This window comes from Meriones unguiculatus, chromosome 21 (assembly GCF_030254825.1).
Source record: "Meriones unguiculatus strain TT.TT164.6M chromosome 21, Bangor_MerUng_6.1, whole genome shotgun sequence".
Classification (NCBI taxonomy): domain Eukaryota; kingdom Metazoa; phylum Chordata; class Mammalia; order Rodentia; family Muridae; genus Meriones; species Meriones unguiculatus.
Window position 1 is genome coordinate 25949137 of NC_083368.1, and position 24435 is coordinate 25973571.

Sequence of the window (24435 nt, forward strand, 5' to 3'; positions counted from 1 at the left end):
ATTTATATCCTCACTATAGTGAGCTTTTGAACCACAACACAGGTAGGATGTATTAGACTTCCAATACAAGTAAATATTCCATAAGGATAGTCAATACCTCTTCCTTCCTACCTTCCTTCCTTCCTTCCTTCCTTCCTTCCTTCCTTCCTTCTATCCTTCCTTCCTTCCTTCCTTTTCTTTCTTCCTTCCTTCCTTCCTTTCTTTCTTTCTCTCTTTCTTTCCTTCTTTCTCTTTCTCCCTGTTTTAAAGTCTAAAGTTTATTTCCTTTGTAATGATCCTAAAACACAAAATATTTAGAAATATCTATTTAAAGATAGAGTCTCAAAATATGTAGCCCTGGATGGCATGGCAGTCACCATATAGAACAGGCTGGCTTAGAGCTAGTTACGTAGACCAGCCTGTCCTCAAAATCACAGACCCAAAAGACTCTACTTCCTGAGTGCTATAAGGAAAAGCTTTCACTGCTGTGCAGAGCAAGAGAGGATTTTTTAATAACATAAATGTGTTGAAAGTCAATTAGTTGCCATAGAGTCAATGAGAGGTATAAGTGCAGAGTCCCAGGTTGGCTTCAACTGCATTACTTCAAAAGTCATGGCTGCACGCCCTCATCCCATAAAATTTGAATGTGCCAATATTTGCAAACAGGGCCTTGAAGAAATAAGTTAAAGGAGGCCCTTAGTGTGACTCTAATTCAATCTCCTTGGTTTTCTGCAGAAAAGAAATTGAGACACACAGGGAGACATCAGGGTAAGAGAGCACAGAGAAATGAGCACGCAGAGCAGGCAGCATTAGAAGTTGTGAGGAACAGGCCAACGGGAGGTCCTGAGAGCCAACCCTTCTGAGGCTTTGCTTTTCGCTCCCGGCTGCCATGACTGTGACAAAATAAATATTAGTTGTTTTGAACTATGCTGGTTCTGTGTTATAGTATTGAAGGGAACAAATGCAAAGGCAAAAGAGGTTGAAGTCATGTTTTTCATGTAAATATATAATATGCTTGTTCAAAAGACATTTATGGTTATTAGTCTTTAAAATCTTTAGGGAAGTGAAGCAAATATAGTATAACAATTTGCTGTTGGTTATCTAAATTATGGTCTTCTACTTTTACAAAATTAGAAATTGAAGAGAAGTTTCACTTGTACAGCTTTCCTAAACAAAATATTTCTTCAAATAATTTAAGATAATAGACCAACGTTTACATACATGTATATGCTTCTGTGTGCATGCTAATGTGTATTGGTGTATATATGAATATATACATATGTTAAATTGTAGAAATTATTTATGATTACAATTATACTTAAAACTTTTAAATTTGTTGATATTTATTCATGTTCAATGACAATTTTGCTTTCTTCCAAAGTATGAATTTAGCTGTGCAATGGTGGTGCTCATCTCTAATTCCAGCATACAGGAGGCAGAAGCAGGTGGCTCTCTGAGATCTGAAAGCCAGTCTGGCAGTCAGGGTTACGCAGAGAAGCGCTGTCTCAATAAAACAAACAAGGATGAAAATATATTCTGAAGAAAGTTCAGAAAAATCTTAAAGGTCAGTTCAAATGAAGTTATAAAGATAACACAGAAAGAGTATTGAAATAGCTATTTTCATCTATCGGTGCAGGATAGACTGAAATTACCCAAAGCACCTTCCTTTTTCCGTCGTTCAGGGTTCCTGAGCTTCAGTGCCCTCAACTAAAACTGGGATTAATGATACATCGCAACGAAGCAATTACATGTGCTCATTAACTGGTTATCCATTTTTGTTGTTATTATCAGTGTATGCTGTTGTTTTAAGAAAAGGTCTTTCTACATAGCCTTGGCTTTCGTGAGTTCACTATGTGGACCAGGCTGGCCTCAAACTCAGAGACCCCTGCCTCAGTCTCCTGAGTGCTGGGATTGAAAACCTGCACCCCCATGATCATCCTTGTGGTTATCCTTCCTTACAATAAGCATGTCTTTCTTGTTTTGAATGTTTCCAGACTGCTCAACTCTCATACTATTGTGTATACTATACTATTCTATAATGATGCCAAACACTCAAATATGAGTTCTTCATTCCTGCTGAAGACATACTTCATAGAACTGAAGCCGACCCTTGGAGTTAAGCAGAGGCAGCATTGGTAAAATTGCTTTAGAATAGTGATGTATGCCTATCTTCTGCTAGAAATAAAAATTACATTTTGTTCATTAGAATTGCCATGAAATTCTGATAATCCCACAGGCTGTGATAATGGGGGCCTCTGGCTCTCATCTTATTAAGCAGCAAAATACTGGCATTGGTTTTCACAATTGTAGAGGAATTATACTGGTCTACTTAGTAGGCTGTATTAGATTTCCTAGACTCTCCTCCTCGGAGGCTTGCATACAGTTGCTTATATAAGGAATTTTTCTTAGATGTGGAAGCATGCTTTCACTTATAGCCATAACTTGTCAAGTTTCTGCACTACTGGCTCCTTGTGAGTATGTGCTAGCAAGTGGGCTGGAAATTCATTCCCTTCCCCAGGCCCTATGTTTTACTTCAGACAGGAGAGCTTGTCTCCATTTTGACTAGCTCCTTGATTTGTCTTTATTGTAGTCTAGCTCCACAGCAATGAGAAGCATCTTCTTAAGATTAACATTTGACTGAAAGGAATTTGATGTATTAAAAAGCAGCTGTGACGCGACACTGGCTCTGTCTGCTTCCCTTCCTTCTCTAACACCAATTCTGGCTTTCTACAGCGTCTTCAGGCAGTTTATATGCCAGAGTCAGCCTTCCATAGATTCTTTACCACATCCCACCATTGTATCAAGTTTAGTAAAATCCTTTCTATTGTATCATTTATTAAGTCTGGCCTCTGAAGAAATTCTGAATGATAGATATCTTACTGTAACAGAATCACTCATTTCAAAATGCCTGAGTAAATGGAAATAATAGATTTAATCTCTTTACCCCACACATGTCATTATTAATTTATAATATTTTTATCTATAAATATGATGGTTTATCATTTCATAAGTGTACATTGCAGCATAAAATAAAAATACATTAATTTTGAAATTATTTCAACATGCTACTAGAAAACAAATATTCTAGCATATTATTTATGGCATATAGACACATGAACATATATGCATCAATGTAATCTATATTTAACATTATGTATCATATATGCAGTAAAATGTATTTACTTTATTCAGTACTTAATAAATATTACTGAGAAGTTTCAGCAGTGTTCTCTTAATATATTAAAATTTTAATATTTTCTAGTACTAGTATCTACATTTTGAAATAATAATGTTTGTATCCCATTTCCCACAAATCTCTCATTAAAAACTGTATGTCAACACTAGCCTTAAATGATGCTAAATAACTTCGGGAGACATTAATGATGTTTTGTAGACATGATGGTGATTAATTTTAGTGCTCCCTATTGAATGAAATTAAAGTTTAAAAAAAAGTCAAAAGTTGACTATAGTCTATTTATCTTCAGAAAGAGCTTGTCATTTGCAAGAAAAAAATATTCCTGAAGTCAAGGTTAAATTTATCGTATGGTCAGTGTATCTATAAAACTCAGTAGAACTCCATTTATATAGATCATATGTCATGGAAGAAACAGAATATCAATGACGACAGCCAGAAGTTACAAGTGAACGGAGCTCATAGAACTTCTCATAGGGAGGTAGGAAACCCTTCTCCTGAGATTATGATAATGAGTCTTCCAGAATGACCATGCTTACTGGAACTTAAAGTAAATTAACTTCGCGCATTTCAGAATTATTGGGTCCAGCCAGATGTAAGTAATAATTTCTTAAGTAGTGCCAAGTCAAGGAATTTCTTTAAGGCCACTTTAAAATATACTTAAAATTTCTCAAAATAATAAAATTCAAAATCCTTTTTGAATTAAAAAAATGGTTTCTACTTCAAATGCTAGTATTACTTTGCAAATTAAAAAAAATAACATACCTTAAAATTTTAACATGTAACTTAAAATAATTGCAAATATAAATTCTTATTTATGAGGCCTGGACTGGATTAATACAGAAATGTTCAACATCTTATTCTGTTTCAATAATAATAAAACGTTAATTCAAAACTTGAATTAAATCTACTTTCTAAATGAAATTTAAACGCAAATTCTGCTTGTGTATCTCCTATCTAACCCTTAAAACTGATTTTCTTAATGATTTCTAATAGAAGCGTGTGTTTGTGAGGCTTGAGCTGTTGAGGCGTGAGTACCCGAGTTTAGATCTTCAGACCCTGTGTGAAAAGCTGGGTATGATGCTGCTTTCCTGAGAATAAGAAGCAGGGGGACCTCTTGTGCTTACTCACCAGCCAGTCTAGGCAAATGGATGAAATTCAGATTACATCTCAGAAATATATATTGTACTGTGACTGACCAATATATAGAAATATATACTGTCAGCATTTAGGCAGCCTGTCTCTCGGTTGCCTAGTAACCTAGGATGTCATCATGCATCTCCAGCCAGGTAGATGCACCTGGCAGGCAGGATTCAGGTGAGCTGGAGCTATAAATGGACTCCTAACTCTTACCTCTCTCTCTTACTCTTGAGCTCTTGATCTCTTGCTCCTACCCCTTTCTCCAACTCTCTCCCCTTTCTCCATTAGGGCACCTCCTCCCCTCTCCCTGTCATCTCTCTCTCTTTTTCTCTCTCTCCATCCAATTAACTTCTTTTATATAATATCTGTTGTGTGCACCATCATTTCATACACTGACGAAGAAATAGAAAATCAGCCTGGGGCCTCAACCCACATACACACCAGGTAGTAACTGTCTAGAGCGTATGGCTTTATAGAAGAGGAGTTACAGTAAAATAAATCTTAATATTCTAAAATGGGTGTGTTAGGTTGGCTTTGCGTTGGATGAGATGGTAGGGTCCCTATCAGTCACTCAGCACACATACCCCAGTCTCCAGAAAAGGAGACGGCCTTTACTTTACAAGGCTGTTTGATACCAGCCACTGTGCCTAAGTGATAATTAATTTTCCAAGCCTTTTATTTCAAAAACCACCATTGAAAACAATCTGTGACATAGGTGGTCAATGCCACTGCTCAGACAACAATGTGAGCCAAACATACAAACACATTTTGATATTTAATGCACTACTATGATTTTCGTAGTCTATGAAAAAGAAAAGGAAAACCCTCCATTTCACTTGCAATTTCTTATAAGCTTTGAAGTGCCTAAAATAAAACAAAGAAACAAAAACCCTGAAAATTAGTGACAACTTTGAACTTTGAAGCATTAAGCAAAATTTGATGTTTTGGCATGGAACTTTTGACATGTCTGATATAAGTGTGACTACAATTGTATTACTTGTCAAAAATTAATGCTGTTACGGTCTGGGAATATAAGTGCTGTTGATAAAGATGTTATTGTACATTATAGCATTAAGTGTTCAGAACAATCAACAAACAAGAAAAAAACAGGCAAACAAACTTCTTGAAAACTGCAGAGTCCCGAGGTCCAGGTGCATGATGCTACCCTCTGAAATGTATCTGGGAAAGAATTTTGAGAATCTGCTTCTTTTCATTCCTCTCAGATGGTTGAAATTTTGATTTCCAATGATGTTCAAAATATTTCTAGCAGTCATACGGTTGCCATTTGGTTTTATTGAAACAGTGCAGAGAGAGATGGGTTACTAGGATAAACAAAGAGGATTCAGAGAGCTATTGATTCAAAACAGACTCTTTTACCAGCTTTGCACACATTCATTTTGCATTTGCAAAGCATGGTCAAGGAAGTTAAGCCACCAAGAAAAATGTACTGTGAATAACACAGGACATTTAAAGCCTTGGAAAGATCAGAAAATGAGAGTAGAGGGCAGCAGTCAAATACACAGATCATGTTTTATTTTTCTCATTAAATTACCTTTCTAATATCAACTATATTACTTATTTTCCAGCATCTCTCCAGCAATAGTTACAGTAAAAGGCATGACCACTTCATACATCTGACAAAAATGCTGCAGTGATATTAAAGTTTAGCTCTGACACATGAAGTAAAGAGGCATACTAATGGACAGAGTGTTTTATAAAGTGTATTCCTTCTACCAGAGAAAACCATCAAGTTCGGGTTAATGTAAAAAATGTCCTTTACTAATAGATGAATGACAATGTATCTCAGTGTTTGTGTGTGTGCGTGTGTAAGATAGAGAGGTTGAGAAATTGAGGAGTTGGAGGAGGGAGAGGGGAGGACAGATCCTCTCTTCACCAATGCTTCATTCTGCAACAGTTGGTGTCAATACATTTGTTATAAACTGGAGTGGAGTAATGATGGGTTGGATCTTCCCAAATTCACAGGAAAATTGGGGGGCTGTCACTTTTCCATATGAGGGTATATCCAGAGGCAGAAGCTCTGCAGGTTCACCTTAATGACATGTGGTTACTCCTGGATGATGTTACAGTTTCAGACATTGAAATGAAGCACACTTTTGGTCACTTTAAGAATGATACATTCTTGAGATTTATAATAATACCTGCTGTTTATGTCTCACTATTTTCCCCGCATTCTTACACTGAATTGAGTACTGAGAAGACAGTACTCTCCCAAGATGATTTGTTTCAAGACACTTTATTGCCAAGGGAGTACGGAACCAGACAGGAAAGGGTGACCCACATTTTAGAAAACAGAAAACACACAGAGGAAATTATAGTTTACTATTTTTGTAAATGTGAAGGTCAATTTTTATTGTCATTTCCATTTTATATTGCAGCCGTGATGGCTGCACACCCCCATGCTTCATTCTTGTGGCTTCCAACATCACAAGAGCACTTTGAGAAGAATTACTGTGCACAAATCCCCACTGACCACTATTTACTCAAGATACAGTACAGAATTTCCATGAAATTACCCAAGGTTTACTGCAAAAATGAGGTGTTGAAGGAACTATAGTCTTTCCTTTCAATCTTTCTTTAAGATTAGTTATTTATATTATATTCTTAAAATAATAGTGGTCTTTGCTTTTGTTTATCAAAAGAAAATGTTGCAAATCTTAACATGTCATCTAAACTTTGTCTCAATCTTAGGTAAAGAAATAGATGGGAAAGTGATATATATAAATTAAAGCTGGAAAAAAGAAACTAATGCATTCAATATGAAATGTATACCTTGAGATAGTGCCTAAATGAGGTTAAACAATAAATAAAATGAATTTAAATATATTCTCACTGTCTAAAATGTACTTGTAATATCTGGGCAAATAAAGTCAGTACTAAAGAGCCAGATGCGTTAAACAAAAGAAAAACATGGAACAAACTTTAATGTTAAGTAGAACTAAAATAAACACATTTCATCCAAACAAGATCATTGTGTTTTTATTTTCTTAAATAAAATTTAATGGACAGAATAAAGAATTCACAGAAAATCATCTTTACCAGACCATGAAATATATGAAAATGCATATCCACCATGCTATCTCCATACATTGAGTTTTCTGTTATCAGGTCACTACTATTAGAGAATGTGTAGGCCTCCATGCATCCACCTCTACCACATAATCAGGTGCCATAGGTAGACCATACTAGACACAATAGGCCAGACATTAATTTTTTTTTGTCTAGTTATATAAGGTATATAAACATTTGTAATGAACTCAGAAAATCTGAGGGTTGCTCTCCTAGTGTTGTACTCCTGAATTTAAGATTATATTACACATCAGGGTACAGTGAGGACATGAGATTTTTGTAGTAGCTGATCTAACTGCATGTGTAGCTGGAAACAAAATCTCAGATGTCAGGAGAAATCAGGAAAGAGAGAGAGAGAGAGAGAGAGAGAGAGAGATCCATAAAAGATGAGATGTTGAGATGAATAATTTGGAAACCACATGTTGAGAATAGAGTATTTGCACATCACGACAATTGAATACATTAATTCATTTATATAAACACATGTACTCAGCACTTGGCCATTGCAATTAGTATAGAATTTAGTTAACTTGACAGACAAGTATCATTATTATCTGGACTGTTCTGACAAAATCAAATTGATAGCTGGATGACACTGCTGTGATCCAGATCACAAAAGAAGCCTAAATCAAAGCTTTCACTTACCATTTACAACCCCATTACATACAGCAATAATAACAATTATTCTTACAATTTTGTTCAGAATTCAGCACTGATTTTTTTTTCAATAACTAGTATCTCAGCACCACAGTAAGTCCACCAGTGTTTCTTTCACCCGTACAGGAATTCGCAATTCATTAGTCAGAATTTTCTGTATCTTAGGACTTACATCATAGTAATCCATCCCAGTCTTCACGCTTCCTAACTGTCAACTTCTACCTGTCCTTTTATTTGGGTTGAAATCTGATTTTCCCACCTTTCTATAAATCCAATTGAGTAGGGTCCAGAATCTTTAAATACTCTTACAGGCCGTTTTTAATATACTGCCTATATTTAGCAGGTAATTTGAAATGACAGATGTCCAGTTTTGTTGAGACACAGATACATCACAGATTGTGAGCTTTTGTAAAGCAAAGGACACAGTCAACAGAACAAAAAGACAGCCTACAGACGGGGAAAAGATCTTTACCAACCCTACATCTGACAGAGGGATAATATCCAGAATATATAGAGAACTCAAGAAGTTAAACTCCACCAAACCAAGTAACCCAATTTTAAAATAGGGTACAGAGCTAAAGAGAGAATCCTCAACAGAGGAATATTGAATGGTGAAGAAACACTTAAAGAAATTCTCCAAGTCCTTAGTCATCAGGGAAATCAAATCAAAACGACTCTGAGATTCCATCTCACACGCATCAGAAAAGATAAGATCAACAACTCAAGTGACAACACATGCCGGAGAGGATGTGGATAAAGGGGAACCCTCCTCCACTGCTGGTGGGAATGTAACCTTGGAAACCACTTTGGAAATCAATTGCCACTTTCTCAGAAAACTGGGAACAGTGCTAACTCAAGACGCAGGAATATCACTCCTGGGCATATATCCAAAAGATACTCAACCATACAACAAGGACATTTGCTCAACTATATTCATAGCAGCTCTATTCATAATAGGCAGAATCTGGAAACAACCTAGATGTCCCTCAGTCAAAGAATGCTTACAGAAATTGTGGTACATTTAAACAATGGAAAACTAAATGCTAATATCTAAAGTAGACAAATCCTTTAGCTATTTCTTTGTGTTTTAAATATTCTGAAACACTGATAAAGCATAAAATAGACTAAATATTTTATAATGAATTATGGTAACTATTAATGCATTTTAACTATTTTTATGGTTTGTTCAGATTGAAAGATATACTTCCAACCCATTACCAATTAATTTTTTATTAACAAAGTATATCTAAGGAAGAAGTGACTTAAATAAATGTTATTAACCTAATTATAAATGATAAACCATTATAGCAATGCATAATAATGTCTGAGTCCATAGTTTCTAGGATACTGTAAGCTATGTAGTTATTTCTTAATATTTACTTGAAAAATAACAGGAAGGAGAGAAAGGCAAGAAAATGTTGCAGAAAAAAAGAAAAATAGAATATAATGTGCAAAAAGAAAAAAAAGGTAATTTTATAATGATGACACAGGGAAAAAATCATTCAAGAGGAACAAATGTAAATTAACACACATAACTCTACCTGTACAAATCATTTGCCATTTAATATAGCATGTGTGCTACAATATTGCCCTTTGCTAAAATTACCCTATACATAAATTATCAAATATAATTTTTATGAATGTTGTTATTTATATCTACTTGCCTCATATAAAACAACCTGTTTCATTAATTGAACAATATTACTTCATCTTCCAGAGATTACATCCACCAATGATGACTGATGTTCAAAAGAGTACCAAGAAGAAGAGATAACATACTAATAAATTACTTAAAAAATAAGTAAGGCAACATAGCAGATTAATGCTTACCTGGATATCTTTCCCCGCCCATTTGCATTCATCTCTCCTAGTATAAGACACTGGCCACACAATCTAAGGACAGAGAAAAATCATTTTTCAGGTCAATTAAATTTGCCAAGAATCCCAGCATTGTGTGCCTTTCGCATTTGTTTGGCAAAACTAAGCAAAATAAATATCATATGGAGGGATCTTTCAAATGGTACTTTCTCTTCACGGAGGCTATTGTATTTCTGTATACCTATCACCCATTGTCCCTCTATGCACTAGTCTTTGCTCCATGTGAAATCAGAACTGAGAGGCAATTAATGTGATCCATAAATCTGAGCAGTGCTGCTGTGTGGAAGGAGCTGCTACACTGGGTGGGGAAAGAAGATCACCAGGGAACACCCGAGGATCAAGGTGAAAATTGGCAGAGAACACAGCTCATTTTCTTCTAAATTCCCTCGGTATTTGTCATGAAATAGTGATTTTGAAGATTTAACTCTAGGGTACTCTGAATAAATCTCTCTGAACCTAATTTCAGGATGGCATGCTCAGGTGAGACCTGAAATGTTTGGAAAACACAGCTCACGGTGTAATTTCTTTCTCTTCTGCTCTCTTTCTTTCCCTCGCCATCGAAAAAATGAGGAATATTTAAGAATAACAACATATGTTTTGAGAAGATGAAAGTGGAAACAAAGATAAAAATATATAGATCTGAAAAACTGCTTCTTTGACTGGGCCTGCTGTTTTTTTAGTTTTAATCCAAGTACTTGGAAGGCTGAGGCCAAAATATTCTCTCCAGGTCTACATATACCTCATAAGGCCAAAGCCAGGCTAGTCTACATAGACACAGTGAGTCAAACAAACCATAGTTACATAAATATAGTAAACTGGGCCAGCTGAGCTTCAAATACACAATGAGTCAGGACAGCTACCTGTGTTTAGTGAGTAATATTCATACATACATATGTACATACATACATAGATACATATGATAGAGATATAGACAGACTGAGAGATGGAAAGACAGTGTATATATATATATATATATATATATATATATATATATATCCTACATATAAGAAGTGGCTTCACGCCTGGGATAGGCTACATGTATAAACTACTTATACATAGTGAGTCAGGCCAGGCAGAGCTACTTATACACAGTAAATCAGAACAAGCAGGGTTACCTCGCTTGTAAGACTGTCTTCGTCTTACAAAAATAAAACAATGAAAACCCTCAGAACTTATACCAGTTAAGTGATTTTGTGTGTGTTTACATTCCTAATAATTAGTTTTTATTCTTCCAGTGGATTTTGTTCTCTATGGATCTGGTCACAATAGATGAACCAAGATACTCTTGGTAGAATCGTAGACAGCTGAATATATATTCTTTATAGTACCAAGATGAATACTCTCCTCCAAATTTTAGCATAAAAATTTCTAAGTGCCATGGGTTTTAATTTTAACAGGTTCTGTGTCCAATGGGTAGACTATCTTCTTATTCTTCCATCAGTTTTATTTTCTTGTAATATTTGTTAATTTCGGGTGCGGGATATCACACATTGAATAAAAATCCAGAGTCAGTGGCAGTTCATTATTTATGTATGCTAGAAAGCTTTTAGCTTCAGGATGATTGATCATCATTCATTTGGGGCTCCAGGATAATTTACTGTGAATGCTCCCGAGCTTAGGCATTTGAGATTTCATCCCGGGAATTGGAACCCCAAGTGCAGATACTTATAAACAAGAATTTAGGAGTTATTGAAATAACATACGATGCCTTGAGAAATGCATTCCAAGTTCATGTCACAAATACGACGTTTAAGAATACAATGGGTATGTGTCATTTTTTTATCATCATGTTTTTAATTTGTGTTTTCTTCTAGGTAATTTTTCAGCCCGTATGTGTCTGTATGTCTAAATAAAAACTGACATTAAACCAGTTCCGCACAATGTAGTCACATAGCAAAAAAACATTTAAAGATAGATAGTTTATCATTTTATGAATGAACATCACTCTGAACACTAACTTTCCAGAGGAGTGGCAGGACAATCCCATGGCCATCTGTTGTCAGGTTGGCAATTGAGATCAGGGTAATTTTTCTTGTAAATTTGAAGTTTACAATGTTTGAGGATAAGATATAACATTTCTTCATCCAACAGTAAACTGAAATTTATTGAATGTCATAGCAAACGTCTAGTTAAGTTGTATTAAAATTATAGAATTTTATACATATATATGTCACAATGTTTTGTCACAGTTTTCTAGCCCTTGATTATTCTTCCTAAGCAATTATTGGTTTTTCTGTGTGTGTTTTTCACATCTGTCATATATAAATAAAATAATTTACAATCACAATACATTTCATTTTTTTCTTTACTCAAAAACTAGTTAACTATCAATGTCTTAGTTTCTGACTCCACTATTTAAAGTATTGATGTTCATGCAGATGTGTATAACCAGAAGTTAACGTTGGTTATCTTTCTTAATTGTTTTCAACTTTATTTTTAATGTAGGGTCTGTGAACCACGTGATCACAGCTTTGCCTAGACTGGCTGATCAGCACATTGCTCATTCCCCTTGTCTCAACTTGGCAAGAGCCAGGATTACAGGAGTGTTTTATGATCCTGGTGATTCATGTGGTTGCTGTAGGCTCAACACAGGTTATCATGCTTGCCCATCAAGTACTTTTAGGGATGAGATATTTTACCTGCCCTAGATTTGTTTATTTTTAAACATTACTACACTTTCATTCTTGACAAACTCTCCTACTCCTTTCTTCCTTTTCCCTCCCTCCATTCTTTCCTTCCTTCTTTTTCTTCTGTTTTGTTTTGTAGCTCTGGAAATTAAATACAGATCCCCAAATATATTAGAAAAGGACTCTATGCCATTAATTTATAGTTCTACCCTTATTACGTACAGTCCTATTAATCCTATTAATAACATACTAAAAACACTATATTTATTATTTTCAGGAATATACTATTTCTTTGTTTTTCTCAAACCTGATAATGCAGTTTTGCCTAAAAGAATGGTTGGCATATTAGTTACCTTTAAGTTAACACATTTATCTCTACTATGTCTTGTAAAAATCAAGAACTATTTATGACCTTCTATAGCATGTCTTATAGAGTTCATCAAAATATTATTTATATTTGGTATGTTTTAATGTTCAGTTAAGCCATGAACATTAAAATATACCAAAAATAAATATGCACTTATAAATTGATTTTATTGTTTCTGTGACACATAATAATGTGATATATCTAAAATTATTTTTTATTGATGAGATGTTTGAGTTTACATTATTAGAATATAAATTTCAAACTCAAGGGCAAGAGCTGTAACAATAATACTATGACAATAGTCTTGACACTTCTCATTTATTTATTGACTCAATTATAAATATTAACAGTCTAGTGTATAGAAGACACTGTTGCATGTGTGTTGTATAGTTTATGGCCTGTGATAACATGTACTTATACTATATTGAGATATGGCTCTTGAATTTGTTTCACAAAATTCTCAGATTTTGATATGATGATTTGGGTCTTTCAAGTTTTAGACACAATTTATTTCTTTAGGGAAATTTATAACATGGATGTAAGTAAAATGTTAAATACATGCTTTTGATAATAGGAAATGTATGGTCATATGCTATCTATCTATATCTACATATCTGTCTGCTTATCTATCAATATATATCATTGATATAATCTACTGTCTATCATCTATCTACCTAAACACACACACACACAGTTTATCCTGATACTTTAACAAATATAATATCCAAAAGTTAAAATCAAAATGTACTAAGTTTCTAATTCACTTCATAAAAATGATTACTTTGTATAAAATATCTACTAAAAATTTTTCCTGATTTTGTGGCTATTTTAAAAGTCCTTGAAAGACACATTTCATCATTTGTTATCAGCTGAAGACATTTAAAAATCACTCATTTTTGGGCTGGAGAGATGGCTCAGAGGTTAAGAGCACTGGCTGCTCTTCCAGAGGTCCTGAGTTCAATTCCCAGCAACCATATGGTAGCTCACAACCACCTATAATGACATATGGTGCCCTCTTCTGGTGTGCAGGTATACATGCAGGCAGGACATTGTATACATAATAAATAAATAAATCTTTAAAAAAAATCACTCATTTTCAAAAAATCAGAAATAGATGTACCTTCAATATATTTTAATATATCATTTTTACTATAAAATATCTCATATTTGAACTGCAATATTATTGTTCATTAATATTCATCGTTATATTATTAATATTATTCATTAATATTATCAATAATATCAATAATAATATTATTAATATAATAATATTCATATTAACTCAAGCTTGTTATATATACATCACTGAAATTTTGTATTTAGATAATAATAATAAACTAATAATAATAATGACAGATTTAAAGTTATGTTTCCAAGCTGAAAAAAGTGTTATTACAGTTTGTCCATCTTTAAAAACTTGTCACCCAATGTGTTCTCCAATGTGTTCCGCACACTGCATTAATGCTGTCAGTGGTAGAGACAAGCCACTCCCAGTCAACATGCTTCCCGCAGCACGCTCAGGGGTTCGTGGAAGCTGCTATAGAAAAACTTTCTTGCTCAGAGAATTAAGGGTAGAAAACTAAGAAAATTTGTTTGACTATGGTCAGCATATAGATGTAGCAAAACAATTTCGTCTCCTTTGCCAATCTGTTTGTTTAAATTTTTTTTTTTTTTTTTCAATGCAGTTTATTCAGGAACATTGAACAATCCTCGGACCCCGGGGAAAGCCAGCCCACAGCTTAAATAGCCTCTGGGTAGCCAACCCAGGCGTGCCACGGGGGCAATGCAGATAGGTCCACATACATGGAAGCAAGCCAGATTCTCGGCCTTAGCCAAATGTGGAGTTGTTCGTGACAGAGAGCACTCACCATCGGGAAGGTGGAAGGCGGGAAACCAGCTCCATCTTTAAGGCATAGCATTCCGCAGCTCTCTACAGTTCCCCCTTTTTGTTTTAGACGCATCAGGCAAGAGTAGAGGTCTGATCTCTGATATTAGAAATAAATTGGGACTTTGTACAGATGTTCATTTAGGTGTCATCCACCCAGAGAGCATCAGACCCGTCCGATACCTTTTTCTCAGAGGCGGGACCTGGGGCATCAACCCGCATGCAATCAGACATGCTCTTCTCTGGGTCCAAAGCGGCTGACCCTGAGTGCAGTGCTTAGCCTCGCATCCTGAGCGTATCATTTTAGCTTTTTATGGTATCCAACCATGCTTGGGGAGAATGTCCTGCTTCAATGTTTAAATTTTTATATAGTCAGTTTTGCATAATAAATTTAAAATTCATATAGCGAATTTCATATAGTGAACTTAAAATTCATATGGTGAATTGAAGTAATCCAGAAATCTAAAGGAATGTTATTAAAAACAGCATCCTCCTGATATCTAAGATATCTATATATAATATATATAGATATATGAGAGTGCCTATATTCAAATAAACAGTATGTTTAAACACAAAAAGGTGATTAAATGGTTCATGTGGCAATTAATTGATGAACCCTTAACTAGCTGGCAATATGGAAAGATGAGCAAGTTTCCATATACATAGCTCATGAATTCAGTTACAATGCATGTCTCTAACATTTTAAGTTCTATAGTATTTTGTGCAGGAAAAATAAATACTTCTGGAAGGATAAGATAAAATTTTTAAAGATAATGAGCATCAAACTACTATGATTTTTTCCTTTTGAAATTATGGCTTACTATATCTATTAGCATATTGTTGTCATTTGTTTTTTTATACCTCTGGAAAAAAAATCTTTTGAAATAGTTTTTCTGTACGTTACCCTGATGTTAAGTAATTGGTGAGTTCATAAAAACATCAGTATTTTAAACTAAGTAGAGCACATGTATTAGAATAAAAATACCTTTTGAAAGTCTTTAATATTCACCAAATTGAACGAAAATATATGATCCTTTGCTCCAACATACAGCCTACTCCGCTCCTCATCCAGAAGGAAAGTATGATAACTGGAGCTGTTGGACAAGCCATTGAAGGTGATCACATTGTTGGATTCCAACATTTCTGTAAAGGAACAAAGAAAGACAGTGGGTGTTAACGTGGAGTCCTTCACAGACACTATTGGTACATGGTAATCTGAGGCTCTACTGTCAATGGCAGTCAGTCTTAGTATTCATGGTCAAGAAATGCACAGGAATCAACATTTTCATGAGTCATCAGAATTAGAGTAAGACTACTAAGTTTGTTGATCTCATTCCCAAGATGACACATGCCTGAAGAACAAAAGGATAGAAAAAAGTTGTAACAGAAGGTGGTCCAGTGGAGTATCTTCATGGATTCACGGACAAGGAGGCCATTCTCCAGTGACAGGTTTCTAAAGGGAAGGACCAGGAGATCAGAAAATAAAGAAGATAGATAAGCTTGTGATCAGGAGGTCATGCACGAGCTATGCCTTATTCCACACAACTTTATTATGTACATTGGACATATACTTTTCAGGAAAAAGAGACATAGTAAGCATAAAATGTCATACAATGGGGCAAAGTCATCAGGAAGCTACTCAAGCAATGTTGTACAAAGGGAACAGTGTATATATCAAGGGAGTCAGAGATTGAGTCCTGAAAGCCTTGAGACTTACACCATAGCCCTCCAAAGGAGCTAGGAAAACATAGCCCCTCTAAGGCCTTGGCTGCAGGCCATCACTTGCCTTGCTAAGTAAGTGCCTGGCTTTAGACAAGGATCTAAGTTCCTTCTCTGTATGACAGAGCCTCAGGGAATGTTCTGAATCAGCCTGGCCCTCAACAGAGTTGAATAGTTGGTATTGTGTACGCACTGCTTTAATGGTCTGATGACTCAAGTGTTTGTATTTGTTCCAAGCCATTAGCTGCAAGAGCATTGTGTAGTCAACAAGTTAAAGAGACTGAGGACCCAGAATCACTTAACCACCTAGGTTGTTTTACTAGGATGTTTCAATATCTTTTTTAGCTTTTTATAATATTATTATTATTTAGTACAATTTACTCACTTTGTATCCTGGGTGTAGCTGCCTCTGTCATCTCTTCCTGCATCCAGCCTCCCTCCATCCCCCCCCCATACCTCTCCCCTAGTCCACTGATAGAGGAGGACCTCCTCCCCTACTATCTGACCTTAGACTATCAGGTCTCATAAGGACTATCTGGATCCTCTTTCTCTGTGTCCTAGTAAGATATCTTTTGACCATTTAATTTTCTATATTATAGAAATACTTTATAATATTTAGGAGCTAAAATATAGAGAGACATTAAACCATTTATTAAAAGTGTTCTTTTTTACACTTTCTTATCACATTTTTATCTCTCTTGCAGGACTTCCATGGGATAAAAATACTGCAGTGCTATAAACTATGCCCTAAATTTGTGTCCAGTGTTCTTCTGGTACATACTTAATGCAAATAACAAGATATTTTAATGTGAATCTATAAAACACAGGTTTTTTTCTAGGAAAGAAATAGCAATGCAGATATTGTCTCTTCCTTAACCCCCAACGTACAGGAAAACAAAACAAAACAAAGCAAACCTAGGCGTGCAAACACACATATATTATATTAATATTAGGTCAGGGCAGAGTCATTTCCAATTACGGTACCCTATTGTACCTATCCTTGTCCTCTGGAATGCAGGAACACATCATCTTCTTTCATGCACTCTTTGGCCTTTGATGCCATTGTTAGTGACTCCTACAACTACACGGTATCTTTAAAAATGGCATCTACCTCTTACAGTCCACCTCACTTTTCTTTCTAATTTAAAAACTATAGCATACCCTGTTACCAGGGAGTCCAAATTTATAGGTAGCCAAACAAACTTAGAACATGAGCTCAAACTGGGTGGTGGTGGTACTCGCCTTTAATCTTAGCACTGGAGGGGCAGAGGCAGAGGCATGTGGATCCCTGAGTTCAACGCCAGTCTGGTTTACAGACTGAGTTCCAGGAGAACCAGGGCTGCATAGAAAAACGCTGTCTCAAAAAACCAAAACCAACTAAACAAAATTTCAGCTCAGCCTAAATCAGTTTTAAGAATAAATAAGCAATGATGGCAGGTTCATCTAAAACACGGATCTTGATTACAAACACATAGGAAATACATGAGAGAGCTGTAAGTCTCAAGTATAAGAAATTAGAAAAAGAGGATTGCTAATTTTGTGGGAAGTTATCCTATTATAAGAGAAGGACATCGCCAGAGCACCCTTGTATTAGGAAGACACCCTACAAACAATTCTTTACACATTGGACCTCAGTATCATACAAGATGGGATGAATACTATGTCTCCCCAGGATTATTAAGAAGATGATGAGAGAAAAGCCGTTTACATAGTACACACTCAATTAAAGATTGGCTGTAAGTACAAGTAGGAATTAAATATAAGTATGCCTGATCATAGGATTAGGGCCCATATGGAATGTACTTTAAATAATACACTTTCATCTGTCTTACCAAGAGCTCTGTATCAGACACTTCACCACTGTGACAGATGCCTTAGCAAAACGACGTAGGGGAGGATATATTTGGACAGTTTCACAGGTGGCAATTCACGTTCTGTGGGTTTCATTTCTTTTAGGACCATGGCAGGAAAAAGGCGTCGTGGGTGAAAGGCACAGCAGGAAATGCTGCTCACCTGGTGCTGACCAGGGAGCCAAGGGTGTCAGAAAGGACGAGTGGCAAGACACATCCTTCAAAGGTATTTCCTCAGTGATGTAATTTCTACATCCAGGCCCTGCCTCCAGTCTTCCATGCCACACCCAACGCTGTCACAGTACGAATCCATCAGTAAATGAATGCACTGGTTTAGTCCTAGCCATCACAGCCTAGCTCCTTCTCAATGTGTGACTTCTCCTCCTGGAGACTAAGTCTTCAACACAAAAGGGTTGAGGACACCCTGTTCAAACTAAACCAGGGGCTAACATTAACTCTGGTAATTTTATACAGGGAAGAAATAAGTAATAAAAAGTACACACAATGTTGTATACTCATGCTGAAAGTACATGCAATATTACATATGTGGCCTTGGCACATTCTTCATTTTAAGAAAAATGAAGTGTTTTTGTTATTTTATGTATCAATTCAAAATAATGAGGATGACTTTGTACACTATAATTTAAAACAATGAAAGGATCCATCCAACTGAAAACTATGTTACTCGCTGAATATAAGTTTGGCAAGAATTATGCATTTCTAACATATAGACAGTTAAGTTCCTGGTAGCTCACACATGAAATCACCCTGGAAACAAACAACACATTTAAAAATTGGCCTGTGAATTATGTTCATTAAAGAAGAGTATTTTCCTGGGTAGAAATTATTTTTCATTGTTCTAAATATATCAGCCCATTATTCCTAAATTACTCTAATAAAAGCCTTTGGCAAAGATATACAGATAAGAATCTTTTCCTGACCCTCGTGTAGTAATCAACATCAACTTTCTTTACGGATTCCTGAGTTCAAATCAGGCCCCTTTCTTCCACCCAAATCAGGTTCTCAATATTCTGTACTCTTTGTTTAAATTTATGTTTTTTATTTTCTTAGATGTTCACACTCTCAAGTGCAGTCGATGGTGAAAGCTTTCAACTCCAGGCTACTTTGTCTTCATTTCTGTTACTTAAACTTTACAGGGAAACACACTGCTGTTGGAGCCAAAACAAATCATCTGTAATGTGAGATGCAGAGTAAAGTTCCTCTAACTTTACATGTCTCTCGGGTGCTCACACTTTATCAAACAGCAACGGATGGCATGTTTTTATTAGTATTATTATTATTATTTATTACAATGCACTTTGTATCCCAGCTGTAACCCCTCCCTCTCCCTCATCTCTTTGCAGTACCCCCTACCTCTCCTTTCTCCCCTTATGCCCTTCCCCTAGTCCACTGATAGGGGAGGTCCTCCTCCCCTTCTATCTGACCCTAGCCTATCAAGTCTCATCAGGACTGGCTGCATTATTTTCCTCTGTGGGCAACAAGGACATTTGCTCATTCATTGTTCTTAGCAGCTTTCTTCATAATAACCAGACTCTGAAAACAACCTATATGTCCCTCAACTGAGGAACAGATACAGAATTTGTAGTACATTTACAAAATGGAATACTACTCAGCTATTAAAAATAAGGAAATCATGAAATTTGCAGCCAAGTGGATAGGTCTAGAAAAGATCATCCTGAGCGAGGTAACCCAGAAGCAGAAAGATACACATGGTATATAGTCACTTATAAGTGGATTTTAGACAAAAAATAGGATAAACACACTAAAATCTGTACTCCTAAAGAAGCTATTTGATGGTCTATTTTTAAGAACAAAATTTATTTCTGGGTCTTTGTGTGACCAGAATGCATCTGAGTGGACTAAAGCTTTTGTAGTGGAATTAATTATTAGGCTTATAACTTAGTACCATTGTGAGACATCATCATTTCTCCTGCGATATTGACAAGCAATCGAAGGATTATAATCGAAGGTTTCTTTTCTAATGTTTGAAACGTAAGGTTCAGCGTACTGTACATTTTCCATGATGTGCTGAACATTGTGATGGAGACTACAGTGATGGTAATTCCATAGCGCTCACACCCAGTGAGCAATGCTATCAACACTGCAGCCCAGGAAAACGTAGACAACAAGAAGAAAGATGTAAAGGGTTTGGTAGGAAAATCAATTTGTATCATTTTTAGCAGCATTGAAATCAATAATGGATAGTTTACATTCTCTTTTAAACTTTTGAAAACAGCCCTTCTGAAATCCCAGACTTGTAGATTCTACAGACTTCTATTGAAACTCTCATCAGAATGAACCTCAGATCCCCATGGCAGAAAACCCCAAGCTATTCAAATACACCTCCTTTTCTGATTATAAGTGTCCTGATTTACCTTCCTGCTTCCTTATCTATCACTAATTTTCTTGTGATTCCTTTGAAAAGAAACAAACAGAAAATAATCATAAAACATAATCACCAGAAGCCATTACTTAAGATACTGAAAGATGATTTTATAAGCTACCATTCCTTAAACTTTTTAACATGTATCATAAAAATGAGTAATTTCTCTTAAACTTTTACATGATGATTCACCCCTGTAAAATAAAATTATATAGTTTCTGTGACATTCTGATTATATTTAGAATAAACACAGATTTACACACATGATTACATTTTAACGACCAGGTCAAATTCTGAAAAAGGTGGTACGGTGAATATTCATTCAAACATTCAAGACTGACCAGAATTCAACTTCTTTTACTGAGATGCAGAACCCCTGTTTGCTGCTCTTTCACATCTAAGGATTTTTGGTCCCCCCCCCCACCGTTTGCATTTCTAACCAATCCATTCTCCTCCTCCCTCCCCCTCCCTTCCTTTCTCTCCATTCCTCCCTCCAAGTTTTATAGCAGGAAGCATACCAGGACCCCACAAGTTGCTAGACTCAAATGAATTGCTTGTATTCATTGATGGGTTTAGGCTCATGGACTTTTCCCATGACTTAAACTTTGTCCTTTCCTTACAACAAACATGCCTTTTAAAAATCATCAAAGACTGGGTCTATAAGATGCCAAAACATTTTGACTAAATGATGACCACCTCTAGATATTTGTAAATGTTGTAAAGTTCAGTGGGGTTGCAAAAGTTCACATCCTACATAGATACTCTCCCTCCTCTTCTGTCTTTTCTGCCTTTGTCTTTCAACTTTTTGTTATGCTGTTAGTGGGGGAAAAAAAAACCCTGCTAGTTTCTATTATTATCAGTTCACTTTATTTTCACTTCAGGCTTTTATGTTATTAAATATTCGACTTTAAAACTTTCCGCAGGCAGATTCTTTCCACAGACTCTTGCTGGCAAAAACTGCTGAAATGTAAATTTTGTTGAGGATTCTATCTACTACTTTTTCTGCCACTGAATTTTCTCATTTCATAGGTTGTTTGCTTTTAATAGGTGAGGCTTAGTGTATATTCTCAATTTATAAATTTGGTAAGTATTTCTAGAATATGTTTCAAAAACTCTGTATTCTAATTTTAATAACAAGAAACAAACTTGACTTGGCTGTCTGTATTTGCTAAGGTCCGTGACACCTAGAAACAACAGCCTTACCCACTTTGCTTGGCATAATTTGTTTTCAACCCCTTTCATCACTTATGTATGTTTGCTGATAGTCTAATATCTAGTATCTTTAATCCCACTGAAATTAGTTCCTCTGCCAGTTGCTCTATGTTTGTGGATGATGTGAATAATCATCTTTTTTAAAACTTAGATTGACCCCCTAATAAAGGACCTAGCTACTTTCAGCTGAGCATTGAGTAAAGGTCCATTTTTGAGCTCAGACTGGCAGCTGTGAGTCTTGATACTATAATATATGCAAACAGCAAGTATCTATATTGCAAGAGATGAATCTTACAATGCCCAAGACCACGGAAGGCATCAAGGAAAGGCCCATTTGTGTGTGATAAGATTATTCTTAAAAAATTATTATTGTTATTATCATTATTATTATTTGATTTTTAATAATGCCTTAACCTGTACCAGGCAGGTCTAGAACCCACAGTCCACCATTCTCTGACTCTTATATTCTGGTCACTGTGCCTGCCTATTTCTACTGAACCCTGTGTGATCTAATTCTTTTCTTCTGTGTCTTTAATAGTTATTATCCTAATTCAGTGAATATATTCATATATATATTTCCTTGTAGGCATGAGACATCAGCTAAGAAGTATGTAGAATATGCCAGGCAACATAACCTTGATAAAAATTCTGTAAGATAGCCTTGGGGAAAGCAGAAACTAAATAAAGGACAATTAAAAGAGCATGCCAAGTGTTAAGGAATCTAAAGAAGAAGAAAAAACTTAATGCTAAAGGGAGAAAGATAATCCTTGGAAAATAAGCTAGTCACTTAAATCTGACCTCAAAAACAGGATCACAATAAAAAAGGATTAATGCAATATTCTAAGTACAGGACATGAATAAAGACCATATGAAATGAGAAGCGAAAGACAGTAACAGTGCCTAGTAGAGCAAAGCTGCTGAATGATGTAAAGAAGAATGAATACTTTACAATGCTGTAAGGCAGAATTCTCATTTCTTTTGTTCCCCAGTGAAGGACTCATTTCAGCTAGCTGATTATGAATATTCTAGATCAGACAGTAAGCATGAAAAAGAGTCAAGATATCTGTTTGCACCTGATAGCTGAGATCAGGCTCTCCCCATTTCCCTTCACTCTGTCTTTCAGAAGAGTGCATTTGGAGAATATTTTAAGCTAATGATTGTGATGTTTGGTTTCCTCTCTCTATCAGGTCACTTACTTTAGTTAACAGCCTCTTAAATATTTATATTACTGTATCTACTCTGTGCTTGGTCTTTTTACAGAAAAGTAACTCTGTGGCCAATTTTATCTACAACTATGGGCTTTACCATAAGCAGTATTTTGATGTGCCTCAAATGTATACTTTCTAAGGCAGATTACCCTCCAAAGACCAAACAAAGACTTACTAGAAACCTCTGTTTAGATGTTGCACAAACAACTTAGACTCTGCACCATCTAACTGAACTCACCCCTTTTGTTCTTTCTATTACTGACATCACTAACTTTCTGTATGTTTTAAGTCAGTTGCAAGTATCACTCAAGGAGATCCACACAAGTCAGAGTCCTTTCATCATCCAAAAATGCAGTCTCTCACTGCAGTTTTACTCAACATAGTAATTTGTTTGCTCTTGCTTCCAACTGCACTGGCAGTGTGTAGTTTAACTCCCCATAACATTTTCCTTGAATAATTGTAGCTTTTTACTAACTGAACTTCCTCCCTAGGTTTACACAATAAATGCACTGACCCCAGAGGACTCCTTCCACAAAACACATGTACTTTATGCTGGGAAAGGATGACTAAGATAACTAAGATGTTTAATCCGTCTTCTTCCTTGCATCTCATTCAGAAGGGGTTGGGGTGTTCAGAGAGACAAGAACACAAGAAGTAAAGGAAATGTACATAAAAGATGAAAGGGCAACAGAACATCAAATGATCAAGAGATAATATGAAATAAAAGGAAATGAAATATTTTGACATAAAATCTTGAAATGCTGGTACATAACTCCATATAGCCCAGGTCTTATGTAATTAATAAACAAAAGTTAAACCATAGATGTTTCATCTACAAATTCTTTTACTCTAGAAAGAATCTTACAAAATCTCTGTGGTTGTAACTTTATTGATAAAATACTCATAGATGAAATAGGTGGAGCTAAAGCGACAGAGGTTGCCACAGAATTCTGATGAATGCATGCAGGTCAGAAGTCATTCTAGTTATAGGCACAGTGTATACACATACACACATACACAGACTGTATTTATTGTGAGGTTTTATACTAATTAATAAATAAGTGGAATGAAAAGAGAGTAAAACCAAGGCTATTTCACAGTAAATTTAATATGCTTCAAGAGAAAGATAGACATTGCCAAAAGTGATGGAAAAATAAATCTGAAGTACAAGGGCCTTTCCACAAAAACAAGTTTTTAAAAAAGTTATTAAAGATTGTAGAGTGTGTGTA

At 35.6% G+C, this 24435-nt stretch overlaps 1 protein-coding gene across 4 annotated transcripts in view; it reads right to left on the reverse strand.

Annotated features, from left to right (window-relative positions):
• Positions 1-24435, reverse strand: part of Sema3a (semaphorin 3A) — a 483245-nt gene that overhangs the window by 152107 nt on the left and 306703 nt on the right. For all 4 annotated transcript variants that reach the window (XM_060374188.1, XM_060374185.1, XM_060374186.1 and 1 more), the window contains 2 exons: positions 15799-15956; positions 9887-9949 (listed from right to left, as the gene is read on the reverse strand). In XM_060374188.1, coding sequence (XP_060230171.1) covers positions 9887-9949; positions 15799-15954 — 219 coding nt within the window. In that variant the 5' untranslated portion in view covers positions 15955-15956. The remainder of the gene's footprint in view (positions 1-9886; positions 9950-15798; positions 15957-24435) is intronic.